Below are 25,247 nucleotides of genomic sequence, written 5' to 3' on the forward strand. Positions count from 1 at the left end.
ATTTAAGCCACCACTCACTTATAATAAAATTGGCTAGTCAAGAATAGACCAGGAGGATTATGTTTACAAGGTTGACCTTTGAGACCCTTGAGAAAAGGGGAGGAAAAAAAAACGTGTCTTTTAAGGAAAAAGCTAACCAAAGATGGCTTGTACCCTTTTTTGCCCTTTCTGGGTACTCTTTTTCTTGTTTATATTAAAATTTACAAGCCATACTGAAAATGTCTAACGAAGGGAGCAAGTGAACATACAAGAACGTAGCCCGCCGCACTTGACTTAGGCTGCTCACATTTCTGTGCTTCATCATCGTCAGTATTGACTTGGTTTATGTTTGCAGTCAAACTACAGGGTTTTTACCTTTGATTCGTTATTAAACGCAGTCTTAAGAATTTGACCCTCTTTTTCTTTATTCTACTAAAGAACGTAACTTGCTATACACCAGTAATCTATTAAACATTTGCTAATTAAGAATATGCGAGGTAGATAATTACAAGGACAAATTTGATCTTATTTTTTTAACGTTGCAAAACTTCAAATCCTTAATAACAAATGAAGAGAACAATTCGTATTCGAATTATATATTAATTTGCAATACAATTTTGGGATATCTGACCATGATCTATGAGTAGCTTTTTGGGACCATATAATCCATTTTGGGTACCAACGCTAATCAGGAATTAATGCCATAGATATAGCTTTATATTGCCCATAATTCGTTAAATATCTATATTTTTTTACAAATGCAACAAATTTTTATCAGACCTATCTAATCATCTTTAAATGTTGGGTTTTATGTCTTAATCTCGTGCTTTTTCACCCCTTTCATTTGCTAGTAGCGAGTTTTTAAATGAAAGCAGATGTTCTATCGTTTTCTTGCCAAACCCCATATATTTACAGGATGTAGGGAGGAAATAACAACTTGTCTAACAACCAAGCTAATAGTAATTGGTCATGAATTTCAGCATGAAAACAATGGAATTTATAGAAAAAGAGAAAGGCAGGTTGGCATGATAAATGCCAAGTATTAATCCACAAACAATATAAGAAGAAGGTTGCCAACTTTAATTGATGTCATCCTTACTTTTGAAGGTTGGTTGAAATACCATTAATAAGAACGAATCTCAAAAATTAAAAATTGAAGTGTGAAGTTCTTCCATTCTGTTTTTCAATTTATAACTAGTTAACAGTATTATAACTTAATTTTAATTAACTATTATAATTTAACTATTAGTGATTTTATATTATAACTCTAACTAAATAGTTTATATGATTAACATAGAAAGTTGATCCCCCATATATTGAAAATGAAGATTACTTGGTTCATTATATGTAAACCATACATGGACATGGTAGATTGATATCCGAGCGGTTGGTCATAGGACAATAACCAACGCCACCAAAATTTTGACCGCAAGCTGAAAGTTTCTACCAATTGTACTAACCATTTCTCCTTCGTACGAAAATTGATCAGTATCTAAACCACATGTAGTACACATGAAACAATACATATTTAATGTATTTTTCAACTGTTTAGAATAGAATATTACTTCTTCCCTTTCTTTTTCTATGTAAACTTTTTTTGGGATATTTTAAAATGTAGTTATTTTTTATTTTTTTAGACACCAAATATTCTTATTTTTTCTATATTATAAAAATTTTAACGTTTACATTATTAAAAAATAATTTAATATAAAAGTACATCAAAATTAAATGTTTTATCTTAATATCTCTAAAAAGAGAAAAGTGACAAACATTTAAAAACAAATAATTAATGTAAGGAATTATTAAAATTATTATACCGTAATCAAAACCATTATTGCTATTGGTACATTCATTATGTCTAGCAATATGATAATAATAATTCCTATTGAAATTTCAATGAATTAAATATTTATGTTTCAAATGTGAATTGCATGATCCTGGCTAAAGGTTTTTTTTGTTAATTTTTGGGTCTGAAAAGAGGAAAATTATTTTTGTGGTCGAGCTCTTTTTTTCTATCCACTATTTGTATTTATTCACAGAATTTAAAATACAAAAAAACCAAGAAGAAGGAAATAAATTATTGACCAAACACAACAAACTGATCTCAAAATCCGGAGGTAGTAGACACAGTAGCAAGTTCTAGCTGGGCCCACATTCATCTTTATGATGAATTCTTTAAGCTCGATTTCCCTTTATAAATACCCTTTCTGTACCCGCATTGCAGAATCTCACACTTTCCCAAACCCCCCCATTTCTGAATAAGAAGAGCAGCGTTGGATTTGCCCAACGCCCCCATCTGCCTCTTCTTTCTTCTCGCTAACTTTCAAGCTTAATGGCCCAAGCTACATACATTGCTCCTATTTGTGTTCTGATTCTTTTACAGTCGTTCATATCAGGTACTCATTGGGACACATTCAATGATGTTTTAACCTTTTCTATAGCTAATTAATATCAGCATTTGGTTTCAAGTTTTGAGTTTTTAACTGAGTTTTTTGTTACTACTTTTTAACAGGACTGCAAGCAACAACCTTTACCTTTGTAAACAAATGTGACTATGTGGTATGGCCTGGAATTCTCTCAAACGCGGGTATTCCGACACTTTCAACAACAGGCTTCACTCTCCAAAGAGGTGAAACCAAAACCATTACCGCACCGACATCATGGGGCGGTCGGTTTTGGGGTAGAACCCATTGCTCCCAAGATTCCACTGGAAAATTTTCTTGTCTGACGGGTGATTGTGGCTCCGGGAAGCTAGAATGTTCGGGAAATGGCGCTACCCCGCCTGCCACTTTGGCTGAATTTACTTTGGACGGTGCCGGCGGCCTTGATTTTTTTGATGTGAGTTTGGTGGACGGTTACAACATCCCGATGTTGGTGGTTCCTCAGGGTGGCACAGGCCAAAATTGTACAAACACTGGCTGCGTAGTGGATCTTAACGGCTCCTGTCCTTCAGAACTCAAAGTGATGAGCACGGACGGCAGAGACGGCGTCGCTTGCAAGAGTGCTTGCGAGGCCTTCCGCCAGCCCCAGTACTGTTGCAGCGGCGCGTATGCTACACCCGATACTTGCAAACCGTCGTCGTACTCGGAGGTATTTAAGACAGCCTGCCCACGGGCCTACAGCTATGCTTATGATGATAAGACAAGCACCTTCACATGCGCGAACGCTGATTACACGATTACTTTCTGTCCTTCGCCTAACACCAGGTAAATTTACTTTACTAGCCCATTTCCAACTTTCGCTAGCACCTTTAACGTTAAAGGGTAGATTTGTCATGAAAACAACGTTCTTGTCGACAAAAGGCTGTAAAAATATAAACGTTGGCGTGGACGCTATGTCACTTAGTAACGGCGCAACTTTTCATGTTTCTCTGTGAAAACGAACAATTCGCCAATGTTGTGTCGGCTGTGGCACATCTCAGCAGGTGCGTGCTGAGACATCTAAACGTCGATTTGCAGTCAAAAGCATAGGAAGCTAGCCCATTAAGTCTAAAGACACACAGTCAAACAATAAAGAAAATCTTAATAAAATCCAGTTAATTAAGAGTGGGTGCCTCCTCGACAATGCTAGGTAGGAGGTGGAACTGTCTAAAAATTAATGCACGTCCCTGAGGGAGCTGATTTTAGTGCACCGTCCCTCGAACCCCGACATAGACCCTGGGGATAGGCATTGCTTTTTGATAACCAAACCCGCAAATTGAGACCAAAGCTCTGCCAGACTGACCACTGCAGGCCCATCTAAGTTTTTATTGTTGTTTAGCTAACGGGCAGTTGAGGGAAATTAAGTAGTAAAATAAACGGTTCCAATCCCAAGGGAACACATTAGGATATCTGTCAACTTGTTCTACTGTTTACGTTACTGTATTTTTTTTCCCCAAGTTTTTAACGGTCAGTTTCTGTACGTAAATTGCAGCCAGAAATCATCACAAGGGCAGAACACGGAACCAACGACAACCACGACAACGTCACCTTTTATCAACAGCACAATGGTGTACGAAGGTGCCTTGGACGAAAGTGCCGCATCACCATCCACGTGTACCCACGTGTTCGGATCACATGCGGTTGCGGGGATCGTCGGCATCGCAATGGCGATTTGGTGGTCGTGGCAACTCTTCTAACTTATTTACTAACTTTAGCTGTAGGGTAGGGGGCCGTAAACTTGCAACCAAAAAAATTTTAGCAATAGCACAAATGATAGCTTAGCCAGCCCCAATCTACCTTTTGGCCCATTTTCGGGGGTCGGCGGATGTCCGTATCAAATATCATGCATGGGCCGAGTGACTCGTCTGGGTCCCATTGGGTCGGCTATGGTGACTTGGAATCCAGTCATGATAGAAAACGCTCACCCGCCAACTGAATTGAAATGTGCAAACATCCGATCGAGAGCTTGTACATGCGTGCAACTGCAATGTGAAAGGCCAAACGCACGAAACGGAGGCTGTTAGGTTTAAGCAATACTTTTATCTTTTTTTAGAGTTTTTATTTTTTTAGAGTGAATTCTTTATATTAAAGGAGGGCAGGGGATTCATTTGATTTTCGTTTTCTATATCAATTAGATAATGTACTATTCCAAATAAGCTTCTTAGAAAATGAGATTTAATTATTTTTATTAATTTACCCTTTTTTTTTTGTCTTGATGCTTTTATTTTGTATTCGTGTATTCATTGGGAATTTAATCAATACTAGTGAATCTTCGTAAAGGAAAAAAAGTAAAAGAAAAAATTGATAGTACTAGAATGGATAATATAATTAAATGTTAACGGCGTGAAATTGGCCTTAGTTAAACTTCCCCACCGGAGTTTTTAATTAGTCTCTTGGAGGTGATTGTGCCAGCTGTTTGTTGGATTTCCTTGTGATATTGCATCCAAAATATTTACATGCTTTCGATTTCTACCATTAGTAAAACATTTTGTCACGAGCATACAACTTTTTTTGTGATAGGAACAGCTGCTGAGGATAAGATGACCTTTCTATTATCGTAAACAAGTGGCTAATTTGGTGAGCTTGAGTAAAATTTGACGTTAAGAGACAATGAAATAAAGTATTTGGCAATAAATATTTATTGGATTATTTGGAATTTGTCATCAACATTCTTAATTAGATCCAATATTTAAATACACGTCTTTGTTTTTAAGGAATGTGAAAATATTCAATTTAAAATTAATTGATAACAAATAAAGAGGGTTTGGGTTACTCAAAAGGGTTCTTTTCGGTGTGGAGGAGAGGCAAGGTTATGCTCAAAGAAAGAGTTGAAACTTCGATTTTAAAATGAAATTTTAAAATATATATATATATATATATATATATATATATATATATATATATATATATATATGTAGAGTTTGAATAGTGAATATAGGTTAACTACTAGTCTGGTTCACAATTCACAAATTTTTTATTTATTTTGATATTTATTTATTTGTTGAAATTTTCATTATTTTGAAAGTTCAACAATTCATAGATTAGAAAAAAATTGTCACTATAAAAAAAAATGTCCAACCGTTATAGAGGTTACCATTCATTACATGCTCGCTGGCAGCTGGCACATTTTAGTTAAATGATAATGCATAACAGTCCGTAGTGTCGGTGGCAATGTGTACATTTATAAAACGCAAGCTATTTATAAAATTAAACTCTAGTCTAAAGCATATTATTTACATACAAAATTATATATCTCTTTTTTTGTTTTTAAATATATATTTTTTATTTTCACAAAATTTAACATAAAATTTTTTTATTTTGATATATTTTACATTAAAACTTTTAAATTTTATATAATATAGATGTTGAATACCTTTTAATATGAATGAAGTTAAAAAATTATTATGATAAATAAAGATATTAAGTATCGGCAAAATAGAAAAAATACATCATTTTAGTGCATTAAAAAAGATGGGTACAAAATTAAATGTTATGTAATTTAATTATTTTATCTTACAATATCATTTTTTTATATCAATTCTAACATGTTATGACTGTTTTAAATTATTAATTTGACCTATAATAAGGCTAAAATTGTCAAACATTAGTCTACATAATTAAAGAAAGGATAAATAAATTTATTTTAATCAAAATATTAAGTTTGAGAACTTATGTAGGACTGGGTTGAAGTGCCTAATCTCAATTAGTTGTCTTAATTTATTTTTAATCAAATTTTACGTTGGAATGTCCATTCATTCGCACAGTGGCAACTGAGGCAGCCTTCTTCCACGCCATTTTCTCCACACCACTGCCCCTGGCCTCTACAAATTTATTAATACATGATTGAGTTTCAATCATGAAAGCAAACAATAATGCTTTTGTGAAACCCTTTTCATACATATTCACAAGTAATTTTCCTGTTTTAATTACGTCTAAATATAATAATAACTTAGGCAAAGAATTGTTGCTTAAGAGCTTTAATTAATGTGTGTGTGTGTGTGTATAGATGCTCTAAGTGGGCGAAAGATGTTAACATCAGTTAATCACAACCACAGTGATCTCAATCTGATCCACCTTGGTCGCACATGGCTGCTATCGTCATGGGCGTGGTATGGGTGCTTGTCCATTCCATTCCATTCCAGCGGAAACAATGCGCGACCCTTGCGTAATTAAACTATGCTCGGACAACCATGTGCACTAACCCCAGACAGATGAGACGTCTTAGTCTGCTAAGCTGGTGAGCGCTAAGCGCCCCCCATTCGCTAAACAGCCCACGCGCGCGACTGTCCATGGCTTAGGAGGCCGGGAATCTCCATTAAGGGAGGGTGATCAGGTCGGTCGCTCTCACTGTGCATTGGTAAAAACTCACGGGCCAAAACAAAGATTCACAGCCGCCAGGCGATTCCAAGTAGCGAAGGTCAACACAATGTTTCAACCGTCAAACTCGAGGGAGTCAATTAGCCCAAATTCAGCAGTTTTTGTAGCGCACGGAGGCTGCAGTTTTTAATTTTAATCACTAATAATCTTGAGGGAATCGAATTCTATATTATTTATTACATATAGATGTCTGCTTTTTCTTTCTTTTTTTTGTCATTTCACCTGCCTAACTGGATAACCTGTTGAATTTGTGAAAAATTGACTCGATCCATTCTTTTAATATATATATATATATATATCCAGTTTCAGAAGAAAAAGACCTTTTATGCTTTGCAGCAATGAACCTTCGATCGTTGGGTAGTTGTTAAAAATTTGGTTTCTGTCAAAGTTAATGACCCATAAATTGCGATGGCGAAAAAGTTGGTGGTAGTCTTGTGATCAGACGAGACACAAACAGGTTGTTGGGAAGTCAAAGAGAAGCATATGTTTTGCTTGAAGGTGAGAAAATAATGCATCATTCGTTCATTTGTCTTGTCATACTCAAGATTCTAATGTGTGCCAATGGATAAGGTTGCTTTAGACTAATCTAGGGGACGGACGCCATGTTTTATTATACTACAACTTATAATCATTTGTTATTAAACGTTTGGAATCAAAGCTTCACCTCTTTTGACTAACCAAGACAGCTGTTTGAGAAAGCTCTTGCCCAGCTCAAGAGTCGGCCTATGAACCAACTACAGCAAAAGGCCAACTCTATTTTTTGATAAGCAAGATTGCATTTCCTTCCCTTGAAGACATTATGGTGTATAGGAAAAGAGAGAGAGAGAGAGAGTAACCTAGGAGAATTATGATTGGTGTAAATTTTATAGACAAAGAGATATGAAAGCTAAAAATTTGACAAATTTAATAGCTAGATTGGAATTAAAAATTCTAGTACTAAAGGTGGTATATCAACACATTGTGTTTATGAGTTTCAGACTTCAAAATTGGGCCCAGTGGGATTTTAGGTCTTAAGGGGCTTGAAGTTTTGTCTACTTTGAGAATTGGGTTTGGACGAAACACATCTTTTAGGCATGAGACTGCATCAGTATGACGATAATCAGGACTCCATGACCATATGCACCAAACCTAGTACGGAAAAAGGATTCCCACCTACAATTAATCATTTCATTGCCTCCTTTGGAGTCAAATTTCGAAACAATTTGTAAGTCTATGTTCTAGAATACATGAATCCTATAAAATTTGTAGAATTCTTATTCCTAATCTATAGTGAGTCATTTGTGCATATTCTTGACTATGAATTTCGTTTTTGTATGTTTCCAACTACCGCCCAAGCACATAAGAAAGAAAATTTCGTTTTTATTTGTAAGTATATAGTAACTATATGTACTATAAAGTCACATTAGTATGATCTGTCTAAGCATCTAGTCAGCTTCTTTTTGTTAAGGAAGGTCATCTAATTAAGTAAGGATTTTAGACCAGTTCCCCCATTCTATTTCTTAGAGTAAAAGGATATTTCACAATTTAAGCATGCATATAACTAGCTTCATGCTTCCTTGTTCAACCTCCTTTCTTTTCTTTTCAGTAGTTATTGTTGTAAATACTGTTGCAGATTTGAAAGATACAGACTGATTCCTTTTTCACTATCAATTCTAGAAGATAAATGGGGGGGACTCGGCTATGGTAAAATCAAAATCTAAGACAATCTTTCCCATCCAAACTTCCTACTCTTTTGCCTTTTTCTTGTCATATTTGCATCCACGTCTTAATGCTGTCCCTTTTGACCTCTTTTCTACATCTCTTCAACCAAACCCGTGCATTCCCTAAAGAAAGCTCAAAGGCTCTAAAGCAAAAAAAGAACTATTTTAGGTCCTATGAATCTATGGTATGTCTATATGTACCCATTAACTACGATTCAACAGCTCGGATATTGTGGGGATCCCTTGATGATTTTGCTCAGGAAAGTTGTGTTTCTTGGTTCCCGCTCCATGGAACATGACATATCATCAACATGGCCCCGTTAACCTCATATCTACAACTTCATGTGCGAGCCAAGGTATTTTATTTGAGCACTTATCAGAGATTTTGATACGAATGATATTGACTGTTAACAGATATATAATATAAAGTCGAGAAACAAAGGGAAAAAGCAAAAACTCTCTCTTGCTTTAGAGAGGTCTTCAAAAATCAAAGATAGGGTGCTGTTGGTATGACGCAAATCTTTACTAAAGAGGAAGAAAAGTGAGACTGAGAGGAAAAGGAAGAGATGGGGAAAAAATATATATATTTTATGTGTGAATAACAGTAACAATTATCCAAATGGTTCTTTACACGATGGATAACATGTCAAAGGACACTCTCAGATGTTGAAACTTGAAAGAACTCTTGCTATGATCGTTCAGACTTGGGATGTTTAGTTGATTTCTTTATAGACAAGTTGCTCCCCCAACTTCTGCTTTCCAGAATTCTAACATGTTTGCATTATCCTCAGCCGTCTGACACACTTGACTGCTGATGCAAAGCTAAGGAAAGTAAATTAATTTTGTCTACAGCAATTCTAACAAGTCATTCTACTCTTAATCTGTCATGATATCTGCTTAAATTTATGATAAGTTAAGGGCACTTATCAGTGGTGGAGGAATAAAGGTGTAAATGGCATCAAGCTCTAGGTCATCGGTGCTGGGAGGGATCGTTTTCTCTCTATAGATAAATTTGTCTAAAAGATACAGCTAGAGCCGGGCATTGAAGAACTTTCGCTGGTGATGCGCACATGGAAAGTTAAATTGCAGAAACTTTTTGAACATGCAACGTAGACATCCCACTTTTGCATGTCATTAACAGGATGATAAATAATCTAGTTATAACAAATAGAATTCCGATTATATATGCATAAACATGCTAGTCATGCATGGTCAACCGTTGTTTTGGTGGGCTAGCTATGATTTCCTGATTAAATATGACCAGCCACAAACAATTAATTAGTGTATTGTTCTTCCCCGAGCAGCAAACTTTGGAAACCTTTTAGCACTTTTCTGTGTACATGTCCTAGTCTGACTCTGCATATTCTCAATAGATAACCATGCAGCGATGGTGCTTATTTGTTTATAGTTTCTTTTTTTAATTTCTTACACCCTTTTGTTCTTTTTGACATATCAGAAGTAAAGACGTGATCAAATTGTCAAAACCTGTTTTGTTTGGCTTGGTTTATTGCCCCAGAATCATAACCATAACAAATGTAAATATGCTTCTAATTTGTTGAAAAGGAAGAATGGAATGTTAGTACGGGAAAACAAGGAGAAAACCCCCCGAAGTAGGATGAATCAGTACAGCCAGCCGCCAGCCCCTATGCATATATATGCTGTTGGAAAATGATGTGGGAAAATTTAAGCTGCTTTTCCGTCGAAATGAAGTAAAAGAAAAGGAGCTGTACCAATCTTCATTTGTTTCTTTTTCTTAATCGTTAATCGTCATGATTTGCAAGACCAAAAGAGAAATAAAATAGGAGGAAATGCTCTCAATCATACTAATTTTATTCTTCTCGTCTAATTCTTTGGGTAACATTATTTTATCATATATATGTCGTCTGTCGCACATCGTATAAACAACATTTTATACTTATCATTACGTGTTTAGGGAACCGTGGCCACATTTGCACGAAACAAATTTGGATTTCTTTTTTGATACGTGAAAAAGGTACGTATCAACTTTTTCACATGCAACGTAGGCATTTTCACTTTAACAAAACATTGGCATGTGCTTTCAGACACGCCATTTTCCAGAGCTTTCATATTTTACTCCAGCTACATCATTCCGGGTTTGTTGATTTGGAAGATTCCGGATAATTTGAACTTAAGAAAATGGAAATTTGTCAGGAGTGGGATTTGAACCCACGCTCTCTAACGAGAACCAGAACTTGAGTCTGGCGCCTTAGACCACTCGGCCATCCTGACATTTTGCGTATTCACCCAATGCAGCATTAGAACTGAAAACGCGGAAATGAAAGCAGCGAGGAACCATGCAGGTGCCCAGCAGGGATGACTAAAAGGCCCCACGGCCAAGTGCCTTACACGGCACCACGTATACACTGACGTGGATCAGCATTACCATTTGCCGTTTTGCTAACCATAAAAGCATAGTCGATTCTTACTTTTCTCCCTCTACTCAATCCACAGGCCCCATGTATCCTTGATTCGGGTTTCAGGCTTCGAGCCCAATTCCAAACTTTGTAACATCATCCACTTTTCCAATTTAAAAATCATAATGAAAAGGCATTGGTTCAACTCACATTTGCTTTGCCTATGGAAAAAAAAAAGTTCTATCTTGAATTACTTGCTTGTTTTAAGCTTGGTTTGCCTTACAAATAACTTAGATTCGGATGATCTTATTTTGTATTTGCATGCATTCAACGTCCACAAGACTTTGTTGATTCAAGTACCAATATCTTCTTTTTCTTAATAAAACATTTTCTAGCTGGTTTTTTTTCTCATGACCTAAACTCCAAAATTTAAAAAATAAAATCTCTAACTTATCTTTCAATCACATTTTAAGATAAATTCTAATTTATTTACAAATTGAAAAAACTCAAAACCCTGCATAAAAATTATTTATCTGCATTCTTAAAATTCCACTAATCATGTAATCTCTTTTACTACATTAATAGCATTGGTTTTGGCTTTGTAAATTTAATTCTATTATTTTAATAAAATTACAATTTATCTTCTTAAAAAAAGAGAAAATTAAAAATACTTTTTGAATGGTACCATATTAGAACTAGCTAGTTTGTCCTTTTAGTATTATATTAAGAACCCACCTAGAGGCACAAAAAGAGTGAGGAAAAAGAAAAAAAAAAAAAAGGGACGTTGGCATAGATATTAGAAATAGTATTAAAATTTTCACGTGATTAGGCTTTAATTGGCGAAGAAAGTGGATCCCGTGGAGGAATTTGTTGTCTGCCGGCGATGGCAACGGGGACAGTGTTTGATGAGTTGGTCACAAATATTAAAATACTAACTATATATATCACAGCCTGCTGATGAGTAGACACTTGACATAATCGAAAGACAAAGCAATTTATGCTCCCACCGACCACTGTCGGGGTTGGGACTTCGTCTCTCGATCCATGCAACGAGTTACTCTTTTCGCCGCAGTTTCACTAATTAGGTATAGTGACAGCTCCTTTGTTTGTTTATTCTTAATTCAAAAAGGAATTAGAACTAATTGTGAAGACAGACTTATTTTTCAAATGCAATCCTTTTTTTCTTTTTCTTCATCCTTTTTTTTATTTCTTAAGCTAAAAATATCAAAATTTATGTTATTAATCTCCCGTGACACACAATTATTAGAAAGTTAACCATTATTATTAATCAACATTTATAAATCCTCAAATCTTTACACTTGTAAATGGCTCAACTCACTACAACAAATTTGACTTAAGATAGTGCATTTTAAAATGTGTTATTAAAAATATTTTTAATAACATTTTTTATACTTTTTAAAATATTTTTGTAGATATAACTTTATTACATAAATTTTTAGATGCATTATGAATAAAAAAAAATTATACTTTTTTTCATATTTTTACTAAATGTGAAAAAAATAAAGTTAAAAGTTTAAATAGTTGTATTTTTTAAAATTTTACTATACAAAAAAATATGCTGCCTAAATAATGAGATTAAAACTCAATTTTGTTGTAATAACTTTTGAAAGAAAATAACTAAGAAAGCTTTTGACAACTTTAATAAAACTCAAATTATTTGTTTTGGAATTGTAATTTGTTTCTCTATCTCACTTATCGACACTTATCACGTATTTTAATTAATTGAGTAATTGAGACACATGATAAATGTTGATGGATGAAATAGAGAACAAGATACAATTATGAGTAGAAGATTTTCATTCACATTAATACCATCTAATCAAGTTAATCATTAAGAGAAACCAGTTAGTAATTCGTTGATTAATTTTGCAAGGCAAAGAAAATCAATCTAGCTTTTTGACTATGAACAACTCTAGTATCATGTCACTTTGTTAATTAATTCGAAGGGTGAATCAATTGACTTTTGTCACAAGCTCAGTTTTAGTAGATGCATGTTTTGCAGAATTTCTAACTGTCAGGAATCTGATTCCTTTGGAAAAAAGTTGCCAAGACCTTGGCCAAGAACGATAGCAACATGGATCATAATTAAACCCTTCAAAGCTGAGATTTGTTGGCCATATTTCTTCAAACACGTTTTTTAGGTGGAAAAGTCGAAGAGATGCTTGGCCAAATACATTATAGATCCTATTCATTAGGAAATCTCAATCAAGAGGACTAGCTCCAAACTGGTTGATCAATCAGCTCTGAATCTTAAGTAGGGAGAACTATTAAGTATGTCAAGGAAAGAAAGATATTCTATAATATAGAAGCGAGTGTGTACACACCTTCCTGCAATATTAAAAGGAATTTGAGTCGTAAAAGCTTCCCCTTGGAATCTCATCAATAATTTGGCATATCAAAGAACAAACTATATAAGGAGAAATTTAATTCTTTAATTTTCTTATTTTTGGACCACCATGTCGGAATTAATCATCCTCTCGTCAAATAATTTCACTTTTTCAGACATATTTTTAAAGAGACAAATTTATTTATGCATAAATTGACATAAGAGATACATTTTTCCATTGTTATAGATTTGATCAGTTAATTCCTCTATAAGCAGCTGTTTGATATTTTTCTTATGTCATTTCGAGGCGGAGTTAACCCTTTATCAGAGCCCACCAACCAGGGCAGTGAAAGAAAAGAGTGACGATAAAAAGGTGAAGCAAAAAGATGGATTTTCACAACACGCTAGCCCACAGAATTTTCAGCATGAGTTTCTAAAGTGAGATCATGAGAAAGAGCACTACGCGAGATATGTATTACACTTGATCGACCTCGACCTGATGATAAAGCAAAGACGAGATAACGATTAAAGTTTTTTTTTTTTTTGTTTTAATTGTTCATTAAAATTAAGTAACGACTCATGATCCGAAGTCAATCTTTACTTTTCTTTTTCTTTTTCTTTTTTACTCCTTTTTCCCATTTCACAATGAGCAAAAACTTAAATGAATAGTCATCTCTTTTATGTTCTCATTTACATTCACTTGACCCATGATAAAAACAAATCAAATTTAGATCGGTAATTAAGATGCAAAGAAACAAAAGGTTTTTGTTATTGAAAGGCATTGATATTTCATAAGAGAAACTTAGAAAAAAAAATTGAGATTTTGAGTCTCCTATATGAAAAAGAAATGTGAGTTATTAAAATATTTTATCACGTAACACTCTTGTCTTTGCTAATCCGAATACATTTGTCAAGTTGCATTTAAGGGTATCGAGTTTCTTTTTCAAAGAACAAAAGATTGGTGGGATTTTATTTGTTTATCTTTTTGCCCAGCAAGGTCGGCAAAATATTGTTCCGCACCAAGTAAGTTTGATACTTTCAACATTTCGTGATTTGTCAAAAATATGCTTCACTTAGAATGGTTAATACTTTGTACTAATAGTTTTTGTTTGTTTAAGTAATATAAATAATGATTTTTTTTTGGTTTGAGGTTTCGGTTTCTTGCAACTTTTTGACTAGTGCAGTAAAACTTACGTGGTCTTTCTTTTGTCATCATACAACAGTCGATTTTATTCCAACTTCCACCCTATATATATATATATAGTAAGTGCACACCAGCTGACATCAAATTTCTTTCCTATCATCAAACCGCCTGCTTCCATTTCCATTCCTGTCTCCTCTCACAGAAAAGAAAGAAACATCAAACTTCACCAATCTTTTTGGATGAAAAACCTGAAACACTCTTCGAATTGATCTCCCCTCCCATTATCGTCCACCCAACCAAAACCCCATTAGACCGACTTTTTTCTTCTCATCAGTACCATCATCATCATAGGCAATGCAACCTTTTTCTTCCTAAGAGAAAGATATAATCTTCATCAGCATTAATTCACCAACCCCGTTTTGATATAGCATTTATTTTAGTTATACCACCAATTGTCATTCCTGATGGATCTGATCTTCTCCGCTTGTTTATTCGGCCTGCTTTCCGTCTTCCCAGGTAAAATTTTCGAGAACTCTTCCAAATTTCTACGCTGATTGATGAATAGCATTAACATTGACAGATTGCTTGCATTCATGCAGGAATTTCAGGGACTACATTTACACTAGTAAATAAATGTGAACACACAGTTTGGCCTGGTAGCCTTGGCAACAGCCAGTTAGGTAGCACCGGATTCGAACTACCATCGGGGGGATCCCGATCGTTCCAGGCACCGCCCAGTTGGTCAGGTAGATTCTGGGGCAGAACCGGGTGCACGTCAGACCAAACTACAGGTCAACTCACCTGCCAAACCGGTGACTGTGGTTCCAGCCAAGTTGAATGCAATGGCAACGGTGCAACCCCCCCTGCCACCTTAGCTGAGTTCACGATGGGATCAGGTACCCAGGATTTCTACGACGTCAGTTTAGTCGACGGTTACAACTTGCCAATGATCGTGGAGCCAAGCGGTGGGTCAAGCGGCGCGTGCTTGTCAACAGGGTGCGTTACCGATTTGAACCGGCAGTGTCCGACGGAGTTGCAGTTTGGGTCGGGTGAGGCCTGTCTGAGTGCATGCGAGGCTTTTAAGACTCCCGAGTATTGCTGTAACGGCGCGTTCGGCGCACCCGACACGTGTAAGCCGTCCGTTTATTCAGAGATGTTCAAAGCGGCGTGCCCGAGATCGTATAGCTACGCGTATGATGATGCTACGAGTACGTTTACATGTACGGGAGCTGATTATACGATTACATTCTGCCCTTCATCAACAAGGTAAGCACTAAGGATAGAAATATAATGGAATTTTTCTCTCTTCTTTATGTTTTTTTTTAGTTAAAATATTTTTGGTTTTTCGGGGAGAGATCAATTTTTTTGGTTAAATTATTTGTTGGGTTTTTTTTATAATTATTTTGTTTATAAAAAAGAATTAATTAGTTTACCAGTGTTGTAAGATGGGGTGGTGGGATTCTCAGTTGAATCTGAAGATGTTCTCTTTCTTTTTTAGCGTATTCTAATTTGCTTTCATACGACTTTCTCAAAGCCACATCCTCACAACCTTTTGTATGGCATAAGCTAACAGGTCATGAGTCATGACCATTAGCTTGTGCCATACTTTAAGGATCTTCCTGTCTCTATTAATTAGCAAATAATGAGCAAAACGAGTCAGTTTTTATATGTAAAAATTAATTGGAAACAGCCATTCCTGATTGACAGAGTAGAATCCTAAAAGAGAAAACACAAAGTGCTAAAATGAAACAACTTTGTTCCAATATCTGTATCAGAACGGAATCTCCTTTTTAACGTGATAGATTGTTTAGAATTTTGATTTCAAAAGGCAAAATAGTTGCATTTAAATTTACATTCCATATTCTCTTAGACAGTCTTTGTTAACTATTTGCTCTAATTTTATGCCTACACAGTCAAAAATCTGCAAGCAATACGACCCCAGCGACAGGAACGACAAGCACGACGTACGGATCTATTGCAGGGTCGGGAGAGGTCCCGAAGACAGACGACAACGGTTCATGGTTTCCAGATTTTCTTACGGGAGAGTCTTCCAGGACTCTTTCTTCTGCTGTTTTCAGCACCACATTGTTGGCTTCTGCGATATCCTCTCTCTTCCTCTCTAGATTTAGTTCATAAATTCTCGGCAGCTCTCCAACAACACAAAGCAGTTTATTAACAAAACTATAGTGGAAACGAATTTGGGATTCTTCTGCAGTATGAGGAAGTGCTGTTCAGGTCCAGATTGTAAAGCCCAATATTTTCCAGGCCACATGTATAGATTATTTGGAAAGAAAACTACTGGTACTATTTTTTTTTCTTTATATTTTAGTCCTGGGAGAGTTGTACTCCAAAAGCAACAAATTAGAACGGAAAGAGCCCTAGTCGTTATTTTTAATTCATTAACAAGGCATTTAAAGGTGTTACTTTACTGTGAATATGAGCAATCTGGTTGGTGTCTCTTGGTGGGTAGCTGATAAAGGAAGCCCCACTTTGCTAGAATTGCAAGCTTGGTAGTTTGATGATTTCATTCAGCCGCAATGAGCGTTGCCATTATGGTGTCTGTGACAATAGGGCCATTCTTCCATTCATTTCCTTTTATGATCAGGTTGCCTTTTTTGTGTCTGTAATTTGTACATACATAAGAATTAATTGATTAAACATTGCATACTCTCCAGTTATAGTTCTAGAACCATTGGATCAAACCTAAACCCGACCATGAAAATGCAAAAAAAAAAAAAAAAACATTTTTTGCCTAAGAAAATGAGAAAATGAGATTGAAATTTGCAAGTTTTATGTATCTATGAGATTGAAAATGAGATTATGACTCTCATCAGGTTATTACTATTTAATCTGTGATCCCCTCGTTTGGATACAATTGCCCAAACTTGCACTTGCAAAAATTGATAAAGTTCTTATAAAAAAGAAAGTTATTTTATCGTGAAAGTTCAGAGGATAACAAAGGAAAAGGAATCCACTGCCTTTTTCAGCACTCCTCCTAAAGATGTCGATTAAGATCAGCATTGCTTTTTATCACTTGGGGTTGAGGAGAATTCTTGATCAGGGCTTTGAATATTGACTGCTTACCCCTCGACACCTTGTGCATATTTCGGGACAGACACAGGGAAGAGGTTTGCCTGTAAAATCCTGAACCCTCACCCTCGGTATCTAGTAATGATATTGAGTCTCCGGAAACTACAAAACGAACCCTGAAATTGAATTATTACATGCCATATCTCAGTTTGGAAGTGAGCATAAATGTCAACATTAACAGAATTTTTTTGTTCCAATAAAATGTGCATGATGGAGATGGTGTTTAAGTCCAGCATTTTTCTCCATGTGCATGTAGACATGCCACTTGAATCTTTCTTGCTTTGAAGCTTTGAGATAGAAAGGTAAAGATTCCCAAAATTGATGAAGGACACACTTGGCAAAAAGCCCTAAAAAGGCTATCGTTAAGATTCCAGCTTCAGTGGGTTTTGAGCGGTGAGAAAAATTGGCAAACTTGTGTAGGGGACCCCTCCTGGCTGACCTTCCGTCTAAAATTTCAAAGGAACAAAGCGACCCTTGCTCTAAGGCTTTCTTTCTAATTTCTAATGAGTCCATTACCATAAAAAATTTTTCCCTTGGTTCAAAAGAGTCGAGTGGTCCAAAACCAAAGCCCCCATTTTACCAAAAGTCAAGGAGAATTTCGCCCTTGCATGACACACAGAACATGATTGAGCCGCGATGGAGGCGCTTCCAAGTTGTCCAACGGCAACAATGTTAAGGGCCTTTTGACAAAGATTCCTCAGTTGAAGCTCTAACACAGCAATGTGCGAACCATACTTCAGAGTCTCAATTAGTGCGATGCTCAGATGGCATGGTCTCACCCCATTTGTATTTAACAGGGTAAACAAATTGAAATGAAAAGAACGGAGATGAGAAATGGTTCGTCTTCATCCAGTGAAGGGCATGAAATTTGAACGAATGGGAATCAGTCTTAGATAAAATGAAAAGCAATGGCAGGTGATTAAAATAAACCAAGGACAAAATAATGGTCTGATCTCTTAAGAATCAAATCTATTTCTTTTAATCACTCTTTTCGGGAGTGCTTCTTTTGTTTATTCGTTGGGCGGCTCCGATAGGAAGGCAGCCAATGAGTAGATTTGCCCCTCAGAAATTGTCATATAAAATGCGGAATCTTTTGTTTGTCAAAAGTTTCAGAGCGATTTGCTGCATTAAATAAAATGATTAATTTGCATCGTTAACTTAGCCTTCGGATAATAAAATTCATAATTATCCAAGAAAAAGAAAAAGGTAACGATCCACTAATGTTTTTGTAACACTGTTTGGGCCAGCTTTTTTCCGGAAGTCTAAGCCCAGAGATAAGCAAACACAAGGTAGAAGGACTCAGTCTATTTTTAGCAGACTCAGACTGATGATGGGGAAAGGCCTTTCTACCTGCTTCCACATAAGGCCTCGTGGCCGCAAGACGCCATGGCTTGGGAAAGCCCGTATGACTACCAAAAAATTTTGGGAAAGCCTCTCGGAGTCGTGAGGCTTTCGCCCCAGCTGACATCAAACGAAGTTATTAAAAGACGACCATAAATATGTGAAAATCTGAAAAGCATTAACATGCATTAAAAGAGAAAAAAAAATGCACACAGCTTAATTTCAGCGCCTCCCGACATAGATTAGAGGCTAAGGACAAAATTCCTGGCAACTATGGTTACATTAACTCTACTTTCTAATGTTTTCTTTGATCCAAGTTTCAGACTTAAAATGCATTACGATGCAGTTTCTTCAGGTTCTCTTAAGATATCAGAGTACGGAGGGAAAAATAAAAAACATATCCCGAGGCTTCAGACGATCTACAACTCATCCTTGAGATCAGTATCTGCATCATTGTTGGCTGGTTCAGCTTCGCCCTTTGAACTGCCTGCTCCTTCTTTTGTCTCCGTCTCGGTCTCAGTCTCGGTTTCTTCTACATCATCATCATCCTCAATGGTTGCATCGGGACTGATATTTAGGCTAGATTTCACTGAGCTGTAGATGCGTGAGGCAAAATCCTTGGGATCGGGTAGACTGAAGCCACTCTCCATCAGAGCTGTCTGGTAAATGAGCTGAGCCGTTTGCTTCACACCCTCATCCTGAAAATCCAACAAATGATTTTGTTATATATAGAGACTAACTAAATGCATATTAATTCCTACAAGTTATTTAACGAGTGCATGTAGGACCAGACAACATCCCAGTTTCAGAACAGGGACATAGTAAATTGTTCATTCATACAAACTACACATTCATGCTAGATCAACATCACGCATGAAACAAGGGCTTAAAAAGGGAAATTATTAATGCCTCTGGAACACAGTGTCATTGAACATGCATGTTTCAATTTACATATGTACGTACCTCAGGGTCCTTAACAACTCTCTCACGAAGCTCCTTAATGATTGGGTGCCTTGGGTTGATCTCAAGCACCCTCTTGCCGCGCATGTACGCTTGCTTGCTAGCATCCGATAGGGTTTGAGATTGCATGATTCTCTCCATATTAGCACTCCATCCAAACTTTGATGTAACAACCACACAAGGAGTATTGTCCAAACGGTTAGTTATCTTCACATCATCCACATTCTCACTTGTAAGGGCACCCTTCCACCATTTGGTTAGTTCCTTAAATGACTCCTTAAGTTCTTTGTTCTTTGAGTCTTTCCCAATTTTCAAGCCCTCCTTGGATACATTTTGGAACTGTTTGCCATCATAATCCATCAGGTATTGCATCAGGTACTCATCAACAGGATCTGTGAAGAAAATAACCTGCAAGCAGAAAGGCCATTTATCACATAAGAAAACAAGACAAACACATATCAAAGAAATAAAGTAAATAGAAGAAAATATGTGAAAAGGATGGTTTTGAATCAAGTACGTAAAATGTACATATCTGAAGTTAATGGCAAATGTTTTGCAGTACCTCATAATTTTTCTTCTTAAGCCTCTCCAAGAATGGAGATTTTTCCAACTGTTCCTTGCTGTTGCCTGTAATGTAGAAAATATCCTTCTGTCCTGCTCTCATTCTAGAGATGTACTGATCTAGTGAAGTCAATTTACCATCTGATTTGGTGCTGCATGAAATTCATATACCATTAGTCATTACCAGCAGATTGCCTCAATAAATTAGTCAAAGAAACATAAATCAAGTCATATACCATTAGTTAAAGAAATTAAAGATTGCCTCAATAACTAAATGTGAAGGGGAAAAAACATAAATCAAGTCAAATACCTCTCAAATCGAAGGAGTTTTGCCAAGCGATTTCTGTTGGTTGCATCCTCAATGATACCAAGTTTAATGGATTTTCCAAACTCATTCCAGAACTTAGCATATTGACCTTTTTTCTCGTCATCATCAGTGCCAGATTTTTCAACTTCTGCATCACCATCAATATTCAGCTCCAATACTATCCCAGAAAAACTTGGAATGAAAGAGTTTTATTTTGGAAAGGTCATAAGTCATTAGGCTATAGTCTGGAGAATTATTAGTAAATCAAATTCCAAGGAAGTATAAAAAAGCAGTTATAACATGCCTTTCTCATCTTTGCCACTGGACTCATCAGGATCCTCCTCAGCAATTTTACGAATCATATCAAGGGCTTTCCTAATGAGTTTCTTCTTGATTGTTTTCAAACTGCTGTGGGCTTGTAGCATCTCTCGTGATACATTGAGTGGTAGGGTATCAGAATCAACAAGACCCTGCTCGGTGGATTATCCATAGAAAAACCAATTAGATCACCAGTAAATATGTCCCAAAAACCTCATTAGTGCAGATTCAAGTCAACTAAAAGAACTTAGAATATCTTCAATTACCTTCAAAAAGTTAAGATACTTTGGTAAAAGCTCATCAAATTCATCAGAGATAAAAACTCGTCTAACATACAACTTCAAGTTGGCTTTGTTGGTGTTATAATAACTCTCATACAGATCATGAGGAGCCTTAGGAGGCACAAACAAAACAGCCTTGAACTCAACATCACCTTCTGCGGTGAAGTGGCTCCAGGCCAAGGGCTTCTCATCACCAAAGTCCTGCGCAGAAACACCAATATACAACAATAAATGAGGAGAAATTATACTTTGTGAAGGTTAGAAGCTTCTCCATAGTGTTCTTTAGCACTCTGGACCTAGGAAATTTATGGCAAATTACCTTTGCTAGAGACTGATAGAATTTTGTGTATTCTTCCTCTGTCACCTCCTTTGGACTGCGCAACCATATAGCTTTAACATCATTCAGAAGCTCCCATTCATTAGAAGTTTCCTTCAACTTCTTTGTCTTTGGTTTCTTCTCAGTGCCTTCATCCTCACTTTTCTCAGCATCTTCATCTTCCCCTTCCTCAGAACTGCTATCAGCTATTTGTAGCAACAAAAAGAATAAAAACAAAAAGATGATCAGAACATGCTTCCTCTTATAGCATTAAGTGGAAATGGTATCAGCAAGTCCAAGTAAAGATTAATAGGCTAGAAAACCATATCAGCAAGTCTTAAATTAACAATAACAAGCTGGCTTTCAGTGACACATACAAGTTTCCTCCTCATCACTCGACTCATCTTCCTCGGCAGGTACCTCAACATCAACCTCTTTGCTTGCCCAGATATAGATGGGGAAGTTGATGAATTCAGAATATTTCTTCACCAATTCCTGCAGACAAAAACCACAGCATGTTTTATTATTCATATAATACATCAAACTACAAGTTTATGAAGATAAAAATATAGAGGATGCATGACAGATCAAATAATTCCCAAATAAATTCAGCAGACCTACAACAAAGGTAATGTATACAAACAAGACTTAAGCTATACTAACCTTCAATTTTCCCTCCTCCAAGTACTCCTGAGCTTCATCCCTGAGATGCAATCTAATCTCAGTACCACGTCCCAGTGGTTCATTCCAAGTGTCCTCAGATATTGCAAATGCCCCATCAGCCTTTGATTCCCATACATATCTGAAAATCAAAACAGATTCATTAAATAATTATTTAATGATCAGTCTAACACCTCTATAACAACTACATTAAACTCAGAAGACTCACTGTTTGTCATCATTGTGTTTACTAATGACTTCAACATAGTCTGCCACCAGATATACAGAGTAGAACCCAACTCCAAACTGCCCAATCAGGTTAAGATCTCCACTGCTCTGCATTTTCTCAACAAATGCTGCATACAAAAGAAAAATCAATTATTACGTCATTAATACTTGAATCAAATTTTATTCTGCTTTAACAGTAGCAATTGCAGTAAATAAACCTAAGATTCACTTACCAGAAGTTCCAGACTTCGCAATTGTTCCCAAGTGCTTGATTAAATCTTCTTTGGTCATTCCTATACCTCTGTCACGAAGTGTGAGAATTTTCTTCTCTTTGTCCAGCTTAATCTGCAATGCCATCGCGTTTTAAGGCTCAAACAAGATACAGTTCTTCTTTACATGCATCAATATTGACACAGAAATTCTCCATTTACATGCTCTTTTTACAGCATTATAGTAATTCTCCCTAAAATTATTGGTTAACCGAGTTTTCTACATTAATATTCTACAACACAATGTTCTAAAGTGTAACACTAACCTGGATCTCCAGCTTGGCAGTGTCACCTTCACCCAAAACTTCTTTGTCTGTGAGTGAAAGGAACCTAATCTTGTCCAACGCCTAAAATTTAAAAAAAAAATCCATTCAAAAATTAAGTTCATAAATAATAACCGAAAACATTCACAAAAGAAAGACAGAAAACATACATCAGAAGCATTGGATATCAACTCCCTGAGGAAAATATCCTTGTTGCTATAAAGAGAATTGATAATAATATCCATAAGCCGAGACACCTCAGCCTGGAACTCAAACTTCTCCGCATTACTGCGAAGCGATCTCGAAGAGATCGATTCCGATTCTCTGAAAAAATAAAAAGAAACGAAAATTATTTACAGATTCAGAATATAACAAATAAAGATAAAAAGTAAAGAACAGCATATTCTAAAACAGAACTATACCAACCTTTTAACTACATCAGAATCAGTTTGTAAACCGTTAGGCACAGCGCCGATCTTTTCCTCAACTTTTGGAGGATCTACGGCTCCTTCATCAGCATTTGCTTGTACTTTTCTCCCTGAAACAACCGTAGATCCAGATTCAGCATTCGAACGCTAATATAATCGATAAAAAAAATTCTGGAAACGAAAAACAAAAACAACGTGAGCTAACCTTGATCTGAGAGGAGACTGAGAAGGCAAAGAAGAATCAAAGCGGAAGGGATCGCCCACTTCCTCATTGTTTGCTTCGGCTTCTTTTACTAGTAGCTTAGACTCAGTGGAATAATCAGTTAAGATTTGGTTATCTATTGGATATGTTGAGTCGGTTCGCGAGTTTTTATATAGCGAAGGTTTTAGTCATGGGGAGGCTTTAGATCTTGCGTGGATTGGACTACTAGGGACTGACGCTGGTGTTAGGAGTGTTTCGATTGGTTAGCGGTGCCAGCATGGAGGATCGAACGGTTAAGGGTTTTGTTCATCGAACGTGGCGAAATGTTATTGGTTTCTGTTTGTCTCTTTGACGTGGAGAAGCCTAGTGTTATGGCCGGCCCCACGAGACGACTTCGGCACCTGTAGTCTACTTGACCGATGGATCGTCAACGGTGGATGATCAAGCGGTTTTGATTTTGGAAACGTGGCGTATCACGATTGGATGTTAATTCCGTGCTTGACGTGGATGAATTAAGATTTCTAGATAGTTCTACGGGGCATGTTTGGTGGCGGGAATATCTGTACTCCAACCACGGACTATACTTTCATGCTTTAAGTTCGGCAAATTTTTCCATTTTAAAATATCATTGATCATTTATCTACCCATAAGAATTAGAGAGTCAAACTAGTATATCATATTTATTCTTGACTTCACCATACTTATGAATGACACATTTATTCCTGAATTCACCATAATTAAATTATGAATCTATTATCATATTCTCTTCATATATTTAGAATAATTCTTGAAACAATAAATGTGTGGATAATCATAATAAGTTATACCAATTTTTAAGAGAATAATGATTCGTAGCATTCCAATTTTATGTTAGATGGAATTGTAAATATTTTATTTTCATTTGCTCTAAAATAATAAAATATAAAGTTTAAGATAAATATAAAAGGTAAATACTAAGAAAATACTCAAATTATTTTAAAAAAGATATAATATTTTAAAGGTAAGAGCAAAATCGGATTGAAATAAAATTTTAAGTCTGAGCAATAACACTCTCCTTTAAATTTTTTTCTTTTAAAAAAAAATTTGAGGAGTTTAAATCTAACAAATCAACCGCCTTAGTATATATTTGTTAAAACCAGTATATAACAAGTTTTCCTATTTTATGTTAATAAAAGTATAACATAATTCCTTTATGATATCTTTACATTGTAATAGAAACAATAAATGAAATTTATTGGGATGAGATTTGGATAGAATTTAGTTCCTTATAGTTTATAAAACTATATATATATACTAAGCTTTGGAAAAATATTTTATTTTATTTTTTAATAAAATTATAAAGCTACTGGCCAAAGACCATGGAGGGGATTATTTGATAGGTTCAATCTCCATATCCGAGTGAGATATCATTTTAATACTCGACAAACAAATATTATTAAAAAAAAAGAAAAATTGCTTTGATTCAAAGTTACTTCATTTTGAATTACGTTTCTCTTCTGCAGAAAACATAGGTATGCCCTAAAGATAAGTTTAAGTCTATTTAAAAAATTAATGTCATGATTTATGACTTGGGGTCATCGACCACATGATTTTGGCACCATGGAAAGAAGTCGAAAAGTGGAAGATTCTCAGCAGGTGCAACTGTATATAAGTCTTTATCGTGTTCGCTTTTCAAGTCTTC

At 35.8% G+C, this 25,247-nt stretch overlaps 3 protein-coding genes and 1 non-coding gene across 4 annotated transcripts; 2 read left to right on the plus strand and 2 right to left on the minus strand.

The window, feature by feature from the left end:
- The first annotated feature begins 2,174 nt into the window (after positions 1-2,174).
- On the plus strand, positions 2,175-4,591 carry LOC18591569 (Pathogenesis-related thaumatin superfamily protein). Its single transcript, XM_018125725.2, has 3 exons — positions 2,175-2,375; positions 2,492-3,185; positions 3,892-4,591. The coding sequence occupies exons 1-3, from the start codon at positions 2,312-2,314 to the stop codon at positions 4,094-4,096; spliced, it is 963 nt and encodes a 320-aa protein (XP_017981214.1). The 5' UTR covers positions 2,175-2,311; the 3' UTR covers positions 4,097-4,591.
- A 6,051-nt stretch (positions 4,592-10,642) lies between these two features.
- TRNAL-CAA (transfer RNA leucine (anticodon CAA)) lies at positions 10,643-10,726 on the minus strand. The gene has a single exon. It is a non-coding gene; the product is annotated as a tRNA-Leu (tRNA).
- A 3,756-nt stretch (positions 10,727-14,482) lies between these two features.
- TLP1 (THAUMATIN-LIKE PROTEIN 1) lies at positions 14,483-16,777 on the plus strand. Its single transcript, XM_007017765.3, has 3 exons — positions 14,483-14,858; positions 14,942-15,608; positions 16,256-16,777. Exons 1-3 carry the CDS (start codon positions 14,807-14,809, stop codon positions 16,476-16,478), a joined length of 942 nt encoding a protein of 313 aa, XP_007017827.2. The 5' UTR covers positions 14,483-14,806; the 3' UTR covers positions 16,479-16,777.
- A 2,155-nt stretch (positions 16,778-18,932) lies between these two features.
- SHD (Chaperone protein htpG family protein) lies at positions 18,933-23,725 on the minus strand. The gene is made up of 15 exons (XM_007017767.3): positions 23,570-23,725; positions 23,363-23,474; positions 23,107-23,260; positions 22,940-23,020; positions 22,638-22,749; positions 22,406-22,532; positions 22,180-22,318; positions 21,894-22,011; positions 21,520-21,722; positions 21,186-21,401; positions 20,906-21,071; positions 20,605-20,749; positions 20,296-20,446; positions 19,737-20,141; positions 18,933-19,471 (listed from the first exon to the last, which is right to left on the minus strand). Exons 1-15 carry the CDS (start codon positions 23,634-23,636, stop codon positions 19,193-19,195), a joined length of 2,475 nt encoding a protein of 824 aa, XP_007017829.2. The 5' UTR covers positions 23,637-23,725; the 3' UTR covers positions 18,933-19,192.
- Between the last annotated feature and the right edge of the window lie 1,522 nt (positions 23,726-25,247).

This window comes from Theobroma cacao, chromosome 8 (genome assembly GCF_053813885.1).
Source record: "Theobroma cacao isolate CCN51 chromosome 8, ASM5381388v1, whole genome shotgun sequence".
Classification (NCBI taxonomy): Eukaryota; Viridiplantae; Streptophyta; class Magnoliopsida; order Malvales; family Malvaceae; genus Theobroma; species Theobroma cacao.